This window comes from Ipomoea triloba, chromosome 7, assembly GCF_003576645.1.
Source record: "Ipomoea triloba cultivar NCNSP0323 chromosome 7, ASM357664v1".
In the NCBI taxonomy this organism is placed as follows: domain Eukaryota; kingdom Viridiplantae; phylum Streptophyta; class Magnoliopsida; order Solanales; family Convolvulaceae; genus Ipomoea; species Ipomoea triloba.
In genome coordinates, this window is record NC_044922.1 from 9,274,406 (window position 1) to 9,287,700 (window position 13,295).

At 39.1% G+C, this 13,295-nt stretch overlaps 1 protein-coding gene across 1 annotated transcript; it reads right to left on the reverse strand.

The window, feature by feature from the left end:
• Positions 1–366: 366 nt before the first annotated feature.
• On the reverse strand, positions 367–2,178 carry LOC116024084. Its single transcript, XM_031264989.1, has 2 exons — positions 634–2,178; positions 367–453 (listed from the first exon to the last, which is right to left on the reverse strand). The coding sequence occupies exons 1-2, from the start codon at positions 2,176–2,178 to the stop codon at positions 367–369; spliced, it is 1,632 nt and encodes a 543-aa protein (XP_031120849.1).
• Positions 2,179–13,295: the final 11,117 nt, after the last annotated feature.

Here is a 13,295-nt window from a genome sequence, read left to right on the forward strand (position 1 = left end):
TGAGGTTTGTTTGTGTCTATGATGCAGCAGAAATTCTGCTCTTTTCATTGGTTCATAGTCCATAGTCCAATCCTCATCACTCGGGTATAACATACCTTCCCTGCCTTTATGCTTGCTTGGGAACTTTTTGAAACTCTTGACATTACTCGGGTAAGAGTACGGTCTTTCCTGAGGCATACCCTTGCGTTGCCTCTGTGAGTAATGTTGCCTCTTGTTGCCATGAAATTTCCCTTTGGATCGGTTATTTCCAAGTGGTTGACCATTTGCGATTTGACCATGACGGTTCGATACGCGAGGTCTATACCGAGGGGTCTGATGACTTCTCGGGTTACCGTTTTGGAAATTTCCTCTCGTAGGTTCCACAATTCATGTTTCAGTCGGATTATCAGACCGACTCGTTGATTGTGGTTCTGTTTCATTTGTGGCATTAATCACTGGCTCAAGATTTTCTGTCTGTCCTTGGACAAACATGGAACTTAAACCTCCACTTGTAGAAGGGTCAGTTGGTCGAGTTAAGATAACATTTTGATAGGAGCTGGAGTTGTAACCAAGTCCGGTTCTTCTCCCAGATGGTCTTTGATCATCTACCATTCGGTCCATTAATCTGGATGAATTTGTAAATGTCGCAAGTACCGCACGTAAGTTTTGCTCTCTATCATCCTTCGATTTGCACTCTTCCTTAAGAAGAAGAACTTGCTTCTCAAGCTGGCTTATAGATTCAAGCATCTCAGCATTTTTGGACTTTAAGTCCTCGAGATCTTGTCTTTCTGCCAATAGCTTGGCATTCTCTTCTTTAAGTTTGAGATGTGAATCCTCAATGCCATAAAAACTCTTCATCATTTTCTCAAATGCTTCCCTAGGGTTTTCATGACATACAGATTCGGAACTGTAATTAGAGGATTGGTTTTGTGAGGTTACCTCTTCTTCTTCGGCCATGAGACACATTTCTTCATCTGAATCTTCTTGGCTGAAAAGACATAGAAATCCTTTTTCATCTTCCGAGCTGTCACTTTCTGAGCTTGAACTTGAGGTACATGACTCTTCGTTCTTTTCTCCTGTCTTCTCTTCTACCGCCAAAGCTTTCCTTCGTTTATCATTCTTTTGGATCTTGTTTGACTCCTCATCAGCATCATTTGGATTACTCTTCGGATGATGGTATCTTCCCGAATTCTTCTTATAGTTGTGCTCGTCCTGATGCTTTTTAACGATTGGATATGGACATTCGGATTTGAAATGTCCAGGCTTTCGGCAGTTGTAACATAAAACTTGTGACTCATCCTTGTCATGAGTTCTGGATCCGCTGGCTTTGTCATTTCCTTGATACTTCATTCGTCTCATCTTATCCGAGATGTCAAAAGATTGATTCTTTCGCATGAACCTTTTGAACCTTCTTACAAACAAAGCCATTTGATCATCAGTGAAAAAATCAGAAGAGGGATTAGAAATAGACCTTGATGTTGATGATGATGGTTGATGATTCGCAACCAGAGCTATGTTTCTTGTTTCGGGTTCATCATCGTTTTGTGCTTCCTTTTCGAACTCGTAAGCCTTTAGATCACTGAAGATTTGTGTAGTGCTTGTGTTTTTGAGATCTCTATGATCCCGCATGGCTACAACCTTCATATCCCAACTCTTGGGCAGTCCTCGGAGAATCTTCAAGTTTATCTCCTTTTGTGTTAGTTTCTTTTCGTCAAGATCATTGATCTCCATTTGTAGCTTTATGAATTGAGCTTCCATCTCAGTTATGGATTCCCTCGGATTTAGTTTGAAGTCCTCAAACTTCTTCATGGCAATAGTCAGCTTGTTCTCCTTTTCTTGCTCATCTCCATCACCAATCAGCATGAGCACATCCCATATTTCCTTAGCATTCTTGCATTTCCTCACTCTTGGGAACAAGGATTCGTCCAGCGATTTGTAGAGAATGTCCTTGGATATGTTGTCTAGATTCACTCGAGTTCTTTCATCAGTAGTGAGTAGAGCTTTCTCCTTCGGTATCATTTCTGGTGACCTTGGATCAGTGAGAACACGATTTGGATTAACCTGTAGTATCTGGATGGGTCCATCAGTTATTACGTCCCACATTTCATCATGCATGGCAGATAAGTGAGCCTGCATGCGCACCTTCCAGTCATCAAATTTGTCCAGGTTAAACATAAGAAAATGTCTATGATGTTCCATTTTAGACATGGTGCAAAGTTTCAAAATATTTTGATAATAAAAAAAAAATTAAAGAGGATCACCAGGCAGTATACACAGAGTGTTCACCGTTCAAGGTAACAAGCTCTGATACCACTTGTTGGTCCTGGTGAAGGCGGTATGAGTCTAGAAGGGGGGGGGGTTGAATAGACTCAAGGGAATTTTGAAAACTTTTTAGAGTTAATCGCAGCGGAAAGGTATGTATCAAGATTTTATCTTTTACTTTGCACTAGGGTTTTCTTTGTTGAAAAGGTTAGGTTTAAGAGATGTATGCAATGCACTGTGTAGAGTAAAGAAAAAGGATAAAGAGATAGAGAGAGGGAGAGTTTTTATAGTGGTTCGGCTGTTAACAAGCCTACTCCACTCTTCTTCACAACACGTGAAGGTTTGCACTATATTTCCCTTATAGTACAATCTCCGTTACAACAAGCTCCTTTGATCACTAAGCCCGGCAGCTATGTTGTGGTAGGTTTTTCAACTTCTTCCAAGTTTACTCCGCCTCTTTCTACTTCACTTGTAGAGATGGTTGAATAAGTAGATAAATCTCCAACTCGGAATTCTTGAGCTTTCCTTCTTTAAGCTCACAAGAACTTCCAAATAAAACTGAATAAAGCTTAGTACGCTTGTGAATATCACACTGGAAATTTTTCGCTTGAACAACAATATTTCGCGCAATTCAACCTCGTCAAAATGAGATGGGACAAGGGTATTTATAGGTGGAATTTCAGATCCGTTGGAGGGAGATCGAAATTCAAAACCTATTGTCCAGTGAGTATTATCCAATGGGTAATATTTTCTCCTTTTTCAGAATGTCAGTACTTTCTAGCCGTTTGTCCACTTTTAGAAAAGGACAAAGTACCTTTTGTCCCTCAAAAGGTGACAATCATTAAATGCTCCTTGGGAACGTTGCATAGGACCCAAAATGACATTCAGTTATACCCACCTTCAAGGCAATAAATAAGACAACTTATTAGAGAATGTCTTTTGCCTTGGTCGAAAGAATGATTGACTTTATCATTCTTTCTTTTAACTCCTCGAGTCAATCACTTCTTTGATTGCTCGGTTATGGAATCTTGGCCCTTCCCGGTTTTGACCTAAGGTCCATGTCTTCGTGTCTTCATGTCTTCGAGTCTTCGAGTCTTCATGTCTTCGAGTCTTCGAGTCTTCATGTCTTCAAGTGAAACATTTCTCTGTTTACAGATTCGGTGAGAGCCGAAACCTTGGATAGCTTAAGACTTCGTTTGCTTAACTAGATTGACATAAATAAGCAAAAGCTATTTAAAGACACTAAAGAAAAATTTGGGGGTCTCCTCGTATAGCTTGGTATCATCAAAATCAACTGCTCGGGGTTCCTAACAGTACCCATCTAACTGGGCCTTCTGTAGTAACTGCGAAAGACCTTCCGCACAAATGATAAAAAGATATCGGGAGAGAGGATCACCTTGTCGAAGTTCGCGGGTGGGAACAACCTGTCCACTACTGACTCCATTAATCATGAAGTTGTACGAGACAGTGGTAACACAGAGCATAATCAAATTAATCCACCCCGCAGCAAAGCCCAGGGATTCCAACATACGTTTCAGAAAAGTCCACTCCATACAATCGTAAGCCTTTGCCATATCCAATTTCAGGGCCCCCCAACCAATCATCCCACACTGCTTCCTGTTCAAAAAATGCCCCACCTCAGCTGCCACAAGAATATTATCTGTAATAAGTCTCCCTGGGATGAAAGCACTCTGGGATTCCGATATTATGCCATCAAGCATATGCTTAATTCTATTTGCTAACATCTTAGCCATGACCTTATACACAACATTACACAGAGCTATAGGCCTGAGATCAGACACACTCTCTGGAATACTTTTTTTGGGAATCAAAACAACATTAGTATCATTCAAACCGGTAGGAAAAGAGCACGTATTAAGGCAATTTAGAACAAAGTCAGACACATCCATTCCAACCACATCCCAATACTTCTGAAAGAAACCCAGATTCATCCCATCTGGTCCAGGTGCTTTGTCAGGGAACATAGAGAACAGAGCTGTTTTTACCTCATGAGCATCAAACGGGCGTAGTAAATCATCATTATCAGCCTGAGAAAACCGAGGTGTAATAGAATCATAGAAGGATTCCGCAGGAGCGGGACCTCCAGAATGAAAGATTCTATCAAAGTAAGCTAACACCACAGGCTTCATAGCCTCGCCCTCAACCCAGTCCCCTGCATCATTCTTGAGCCTAAGCAAACAATTCTTCTTTTTGTGGGCCGAGGCATACCTGTGATAAAATCGTGTGTTTGCATCCGTCCCCCGCAACCAGTGTTGCTTGGCTCGCTGTTTCCAGAAGGTGTCTTCCTGATTAAGGACCTACTACTACTATATATATATATAATGATACACATATGTATACTATACTTTACGTAGTACATATATACATATTTATACCACACTTAACATATATATACATTACCATACATAATATATGTACATACTTAAAATATAATAATTCAAAATATAATCATAATAATACAATTACTAAAAATACTATATAGTATAAGAATTTATTGGTCCAAATGAATATGACTCATAGCTCAAATGAATATGAATATAGGAATAGAGTTCAATGAACATGGGTTAGAGACCAAATGAACATTGGAAGAGAATTAGGGATAATTTTGGAAATTCAAATAAACGAAATTGGGAGCAGAAAATCTTGGGTGTCACAATGTTCTCCAATGGTGGAACATAAATAGAATTATGCATATTGAATTATGGTGTCATGTAGTCTGCTATTGATCTTTGTTGTCCCTACGACATTTCATAATATTCTTCAACTCTAATCTGCTCCGGTTGATTTACATGGTCAACTTGCGTTTCCTCTATTGTTGGCTCATTCGGATTAGGTATTCCAGGTGGATTATTCGGTATTGGTGGTGGGGTTGGTATAGGTATTCCTCTCCCTTGAGAGTTTCTAGTAGCACATGTAGAAGCCATTTGTTCGGTTTGGATGTTTTTCCTTCTTAATGCCTTATTGATTTCCGGTATGTAAGGAAGTAGTCCTTGGTTTCCCTTCACTCAAGTTCGGAAAAACATTCACTTAAAGAAAAGCAAAGCAATGACAACCTATTGCCTCCCCGGCAACAGCGCCATTTTTTTACAACAGTAGTTTGGTTTGTGGTGGTATGTCAAAAGATTTGTAAAAAGAATTAAAACGAAGAGTCTTGACTCCCCGAGTGTCGGTTTCGAATGAGGCAATGCGGGAGATTGCTAAGCTTTTGTTCAAAGGAATGCGTGATGGAACATACGAGGTTGTTAGTGAAAGTGGAGTGGCATTTAGAAAGTGTGTGATCAAATAAGGTAAACAAAATTGCAATAACAAATACTCCGTAATAGAAAACAAGCGAATGAATTGTGTTATCTATGTTGCCTCACGATGTGTCTTAAGTAATGGACTAGTGATTCAATTGTATTGGCTATTCAAGAGTGTGATCTCGTAGTCCTCTTCCACATTTGTGTACTAAGGCTTCTTAGGCTTAGGAATACCATTTAGTAACCAAAAGCCGTAAGAGATATTTTATCAAACACCTAAGCTTCACACATTCCTACTATTCCCAATCATGGAATTCCATAGGATCTAAGGTTGCAAAAGCTATATCCTAACTCAAATCAATATCATGATAGAGTCAAGGTCTCAAACTCTCAAGAGATTGGCCAAATCTCCTCAAGATCAAATCAAACCAACAATCAATAGACAAAAATAGATCTCCAACATCAAAGAATCAAAATTCATAGTAAGAAATGAGAAATCACACTAAGCAAGCATAGATTCACACAACTCAATCCCTAGATAGAATTAGCTAAGCATATTCATGGCTTCAAAATCATAAAACCTAATTCAATCTAAGAATATGAATTGCAAAATAGAAATAGAAATTGGAAATGAAATTCAAGATAGAAGTCACCTAGTAAATGGAATTACAAAACTTCAATCCAATCTTGCTCTTCACTTCTTCATACAAATTGTAAATCTCTCTAAAATGATTCAACTCTTCAAAAGAAAGAAAGGAGAACTAAAGAAAAGGAACTTCTGGAAAAAGAGAAGAACTACTAAAAAATCCTATATAGCTTCCTTAAATAGCCTCTCCAAAATTGATCTACTTTAATTTCCTCCACATGTCTCATCCATGTACTCATCCACGCGTGGATGGTACTTCCTAGCCATCTCGGGACTCTTTTCTGCTCCGATTGCTCGTTATGCCTGACGTTGTGCAGTTTATGGGTAGTGGTTGAATCGTCAAAAGATATGTGTGTGTTGAAACGGAAAGTCAATGACTCCTCGAGTGTCGGTCTCGAAGGAAGGACGTGGAGGGGTGTCAAGTGTTCGAGTGTTCACGTGATTGAGTCATGCAATAGATTTGAGAGTGGTGAATGACAATTTGTGAGTGAAAGGATTCATAAGGTTTGTGAGAGAAAAAGGGGGTAAAGTAAATAAGATTGAAATGTATGTAAAGAGGTAGGGATTGGATAGTGTTCATCTATGTTGCATCCTAGTGTGTCTAAGGTATTGGAAAAACAAGACAAAGATGTTGGCTATTCAAGAGTGTGTGTTCTTAGTCCTTTTCCACCTTTGTGTACTAAGGCTTCTTAGACTTAGGAATGCCTTCAAACATCCAAAGTTCTAAGAGACATTTTCTCAAACACTTTAGCTACACACTTTTTTACTATTCTTAAGAAGTCCATAGGATCTATGATTGTTATAAAGCTTCAATCCTAACTCTAATCAAAGACATGAAAGAGTCAAGAGCTCAATCTCTCATCTAGATTGGCCAAATCCAAACAAGATATCATCAAAACAACAATCAATAGACAAGAATAGATAACCCAACAATCCAAGCATTTAATTCCAAAAATAGATATAAGATCATCACACTACCAACATATCTTCACACAATCCAAATCCCTAGATTAAACTAGCCACTCATGATAAGAAATTCAAGGCAAAAGCTAATTCAATCCAAGAACTAAATAGTAAAATAGATGAGAAATGTAATAGAAATCACCTAGAGTTGAAGTGATCCTTCAATCCAAGCTTGTTGTCTTCTACAATGAGAATTATCTAACTACTCCTAGAAATTATCTAAAGTGAATCCCAAAATTGGGAAAGGAAAAACTAAAATTGGGAAAAGAAGATGATGCCCTTGAAAATCTATTAAGGGAGTTTAAATAGTCTCCGAAAAGTAGCCCTAGGGAAAAGTTCGCGCATTGCAGTCTCCACGCCACTCCACACGCGTGTGGCCGTGCGTGGATGGCTACTGGATCATGGCCACGTGCACTACCACGCGTGTGGAGGTCTTCTCGAGTCCTTCGGGGCTCCGGTCTTGCCTGGTTCGTTCCTTAAACTCGGTTTTCGTTCCTATTGGCTCCCGGGACTCCTGAATTGACTCAGTATATGCTAAAAGTAGCTTTGCGTGTTGGTTAGTGAATTTAAAGCATATTTGATCACAATTTATCATGTAAGGATGCTAAAAACGTGGCAAAATACCCTACTATGTACTCAAATAATGGGTATATTGGAGGCTTATCAAGTTTCCACACTTTACTTCTTGCTTGCCCTCAAGCAAGACAATCTACTATTAAGCACATAAGCTTCCGAGATACCATCTCATACAAAACAAAGCTCTTGGCAAATCAAAGTGATGGGTGTCTAAGACTATTGAAATGGAAGAAATCTTTTGTGTTATCTACGAAGGATTTTGGTCAGATGTCATCAACTCAAGAAATATTTTCAGGAAGTAAAAGCCTTTCGTAGATAAACAATTAAAACAAAGGATCACACTTCTCACACCATCCGCAAGCATGCAATTCCAAAGTTTTGGTTCACCTTTCATTTAATCAGGGCTTCTAGCCGATCCCACTAGCGGGAACGATGTGCACTAGTTAATCAACCTTTCCAACCTTAGACGCCAAAGCCCAACGATAAAATAAGTGAGGGTACGGGCATGGACCACTCACTGCTTTTGGCTTAGTGCGGTCCCTCTTTTCTTCTCACTTCCTAGGATAACGTCATCGAGCCACCCGACTTCACATGGAGCTTCATGCTTTTTCGAAGACAGTGCAATGGGTACCACCTCATCTCTCATTTTCTCAATTCCTGGGATCCTTTTATGTGAACAACCGACTCCAGATAAAGTTTTTTGCTTACCGAAGACTATGGTTGAACACATCCCAGCGAATTGGCTTTCCTCAATTTTTAATCTCGGTGATTGGCCTTTTGCCTTTTCAACTTTTCTCCATGTCAACCCCTCATGCCTTTTTCTTTTTGAGAATAAGGGATTTTTCTCTCTTTAAGCTTACCAATAGGCTCACCTTTTGCCCCATGCCCTACCAAGGTTAGTTCAATTCCAGGCCTCGCTAAATTTTATCTTTCTCAAATTAAAAAGTGCACACTCCCACTTCGAGAGATCCTTAACTAAGGTCCTACGTAAATAAGAGGTGAACATCATGCAAGCAGGCAAGAATATAAACTTATTTGGCTCTAAACAATCTCATGGGTGCGAAAAGTAACTTCCTCAGATATTTCAAGAATAAAAAAATTTTGGGCATCTAGTCAAAATTCTCTCTAGATAACACAAATAATAACTCTCTTTTCACATTGCAAATACACACGTTTATCATTCCCAAGAGCTCCAACTTTCCAACTCTAAGCAGATAAGCATATAAAGCACAAAGTGCGTCCTTTCCACACTAGGGGTGTGCAGTTTACCGAAATTTTTTGGTTAACCGACCGAATCGAAAAATTTCGGTTAACCAATAACCGAACTGAAAAATTCGGTTCAGTTAATGGTTAAAAGAATCTTGAAACTTCGGTTAACGGTTAATTCGGTTCGAAAGGTCGGTTAACCGAATTTATATATATATAGATAAATAATTAAATATAAATACTAAATACTAATTAGATTGAAGATTTGAAGTTGTAGATGTTTGAATATTTGAAGTTATGGATGATTTGTATTTTATTTTAATTGAATTTATTATTTTAGGTGTTATTTTTAGAATTTTATATTTTAGGTTTAAAAAGTTCGGTTAATCGATTAACCGACCGATTAACCGAAAAAAATTTCGGTTCGGTTAATTCGGTAACACATACTTCGGTTCGGTTAACGGTTAAAAGTTTTAAAATTTTGGTTAATTCGGTTCGGTTAAAACGGGTCGGTTAACCGAATGGTTAACCGAATGCACACCCCTATTCCACACTTTAAAATAAACACCGTCCTCGATGTTTCCATACGGACTAAGGTAAAGGAACAAACAGGGATTCTAAGGATTAGACAAATGAGAAATCCCTTTCCACACTTTGGAAATTGCTCTGGGATATAGGGTTTACTCTAATGATCCTATATAACATGGTAAGCTCAAACAAAACGTATACACAAAGCTATATAAACAAATTTTCCACACTTTAAAAATAAAAAACGAGGCTTAAAATAGAAAAGGGATAAGAGGATAAACCAAGTATGCATCCCTCTCTCCACACTTTAGCTTCCATCATAGGTCTGCCTCCGTTATCAATTCTCTATACAAAAGAAATAGAGACACAATATACAAAAGGGTTTTGGGAGAACTATTCAATTATTATAAACTTGATAGAATATAGAAGCAATATAATAATAAGAAAACATAAGCATAGATAATTAAGCATGTAAATATGAAATAAATCAAAAATTATTCAAGTAGACTAGCAATTATTTAAGTGCGTGAAAAGTAAAGTAGTTTAAACGTAACAAAGCATAAAACATAAAGCGAAATAAAAATAAAGTAAAGTAAATAAAGGTGGAACCCCACGCGTAGGGATCCTAATGTTTGAATGGGACAATCAACCACTTGGTAACCAATGTTTTTCAGACTCAGTTCATTCTCGAGGACTGCTCAGGATCATGGGTGGCTCTTCATTGATCGCCAAAGGTAGGAGGATGGAACTGCCTTGTAAATTGAGCTTGAAGGTCCTGAATCATTCTGGCATTTTCCTCAACTGCTCTTCGTGTACGAAGAAGCTCCTCATTTTGGCTATCCTGCCGCGCAGATATGGATGTGAACTGCCCCTCCTGCCATGCTCGCTGCTCGCGCCAAAATGTCATCTGTTTATCATGGAGCTGCCTTTGGAAAGCTCGAGATGCCTCCCATTCCATCGAAGTAGGGCCTTGCTCCTGCGCTTCAGCTGCTTCGTCCTCCTCTTCTTCCTCATCTTCATCATCCTCATCAGACTCAGCATCAACCTCCAAATCTGGTGCATCATCCCCTCCCAACTTGAGGTACATCGCGAAGAACTCGCTCACGGAAAAGGCAATCATGGGACCCTCGTCTTTTTCGCCTAAAAGACGGTTTGCTAGGCCCAAACCCTGGCACAATCTTGTAACGAAAGGTCCAATAAAGACTGTTTGTACCTTCTTCTTGAGTTGGGTTTGAAGCCATTTTCGTGCCTGAACGCCCATGTTAATGTTGACATTGTTCTCCATGCACCACATGTAGAATAAGTCCTGTCTGTAGACCTTGTTCCTGTTCGTCGTTCTTCCCGAGAGGTTCACTGCAAAAGCCAATCTGATGGCTTTTAGATAGTTCTTTGTGATGAGTTTCGCCTTCAAGTTGGATGAGTTATACACTGCGTTGTTGGTTATGCTCTTCCAATAGTTGATAGCAACTGAGTCTGAGTCAAAATCAGTCTTGAAATCCCTGAAATATAGCATAGTTACCTCAATAGTATCATGAAATCCAAGTGTAACACCCGAAGTGTTAACTGAGAGATTGTAACGCTCGCCAAACAAACAAAATGTGATAGATTCTCTCGCATCATTGGCATCCTTTTTAATGTCCAATGTGGCCAAGAATTCATAAGTGACAGGCGCATAGGTTGGACCTCGCCACTCGAATAAACGACTCAATTGTGGATGCCTTCTCAATTGATTAATTTCTTCAATGCAACCAAACTCCCTTAAAACACTCTATTCAAAGAAACGGCCCTCACTCAACCGCTTGCTCTTATATGCGTCCACCAAGGCACGCTCTGGAAGTGTTAGATGTCTCAGAGATCGTGTGCCTCGCTCTCGAGGAGGTGGTGGAACATCTGGTTGATTTCGCGGTGGTTGAGCCCTAGCTCTCGTTCTACTGGACTCAGCATCGTCATGTCTTGCCTTCTTAGCTATTTGACCTATTTCTTTATGCCTTCTCATCCTACAAAATTTAGAAATTAATACTCATGATAATTGGTTTTATGCAACTATCATTCAAATAAATCACTAATGCATTTATGTAAAATTCCTTGTCAAGATAGTGAATTTTGAACATATAGGATCAAGGATTTTCGAAAATTTTGCCATAGTTTCTCCTATATTTTGATCAATTCTCATCATGAAAATATGAACAATATCATTCCATTATCACACACATGCATAATTTCATCATAAGATAATTCAATTTGATAGTCAAGTAAGAAGTCAACCCAAAAAGTCAAGAATTTCAAAAAGTCAACTTCATCTTCTTCCCCAAATTCCAAATTTAGGGTTTGAAATTGAAAATTCAATTTTTGCAATGTAGCATGTGTAAAATCAAATTGATGGCATATAATAGGTCTATAACAAGTTTACTCATCAATTCAAGCATCAATTTCATGATCTAGATAAGAAATTCAAGAAACGCATCTGCTCAACAATGGTGTTCATACTTGAAGCTCAAATTTAAATTTCAATCCATCAATGTAACCATCAATAATGAAAGAAAACATCAAAGGATAGTTCTATGAAGCATTATAAACCAATTTAGACATTCAAATCATTCAAAAACATTCAAGATATTGTAGGATAAAATTTCAATAACCTCATCTTCCAAACTCATAAATATTCAATAAGATGGTTAAAAGAGATGAAATTACCTTGATAGTGATGTTTTTAACCTCTTGGAGATGAAAATAATTCACTATGCTCAAACCTTTAAGTTTGGAGATTACCTTGCGTGGAGAAGAGAAGAAAATTTTAGGTTTTGGGGTGCAAATGGCGTGGTTCGGCCGAATGGGTTATATTTCGCGTGTGTACGTGCGTATGGACATACTGTTTTTCTCCCACACCGGTTAGCACGCGTGTGAACGTGCGTGGGGACTTACTCGATTGCTCCCATGCTGGTTAGCACGCGTGTGACCGTGCGTGTCACCCTAGTGCGTCATTTTTCTCTGATTTTGGTTTTCTTCTTCACACCTGTGTCCAGATTAGGTCTTTCCAACGCATTTTTCAGTCTCGAATCCTACAAGTTAGTCTTCCAAAACATGGTACCAAATGGAATTGTAACAAAACATTAAAACGAAATCATAAAAAGAACATAGAAACAATTTATTAGACCTTGGGTTGCCTCCCAAGCAGCGCCACAGTTTACGTCTTTGGCTAGACGCATCATACCTTGTTCATTTTTCAGCCATACTCCTTGGTTGTGGGCAGAAAGCATTTCGGTACCCACGTGTTCTTCCATGTCAGCTTGTCATTTTTCCACTTCGGTTTTGATTTGGTCTTTGTTCTGACCATTGCCCTCACTTCTTCATCATTCCCCTCTGTTCTTACGTTGTCATCATTCGTGGCTTGTCCATCGAATCTCAAGGTTATCTCCCCCAAGCTTACGTCTATGCGGGCGTGACAAGTAGCCAGGAATGGTCTTCCAAGAATCAAAGAACCATGGGGCTCGGTGTCTCCTATCTTACAAACAACAAATCGACAGGCACAAGAAATTTCCCTATTCTTACTAGAACATCCTCTGCCAAGCCTTCCGGGTACCGTGTGGTCCCGTCGGCTAAACGGAGTGTCAGTCTTGTCGGTTTCAAACTTGGTAAATTCAATTTTTCAAAAAGATTTGAAGACATGACATTAATTGAAGCTCCGAGATTGGCTAGAGCATTTTGAGGATCCATGTTCTGTATGGAACAAGGAATCACCAAAGCTCCCGGGTTACCCTTCTTTCTGGGTAACCCTCAGTCAAACAAGCCGAAGACTCTTGGCTTAAACAAGTAAAATTATCACAGTTGTCGTCCTCAAATAACTCGCGGCATTCTTTGTTATTGAAAAATTTTCG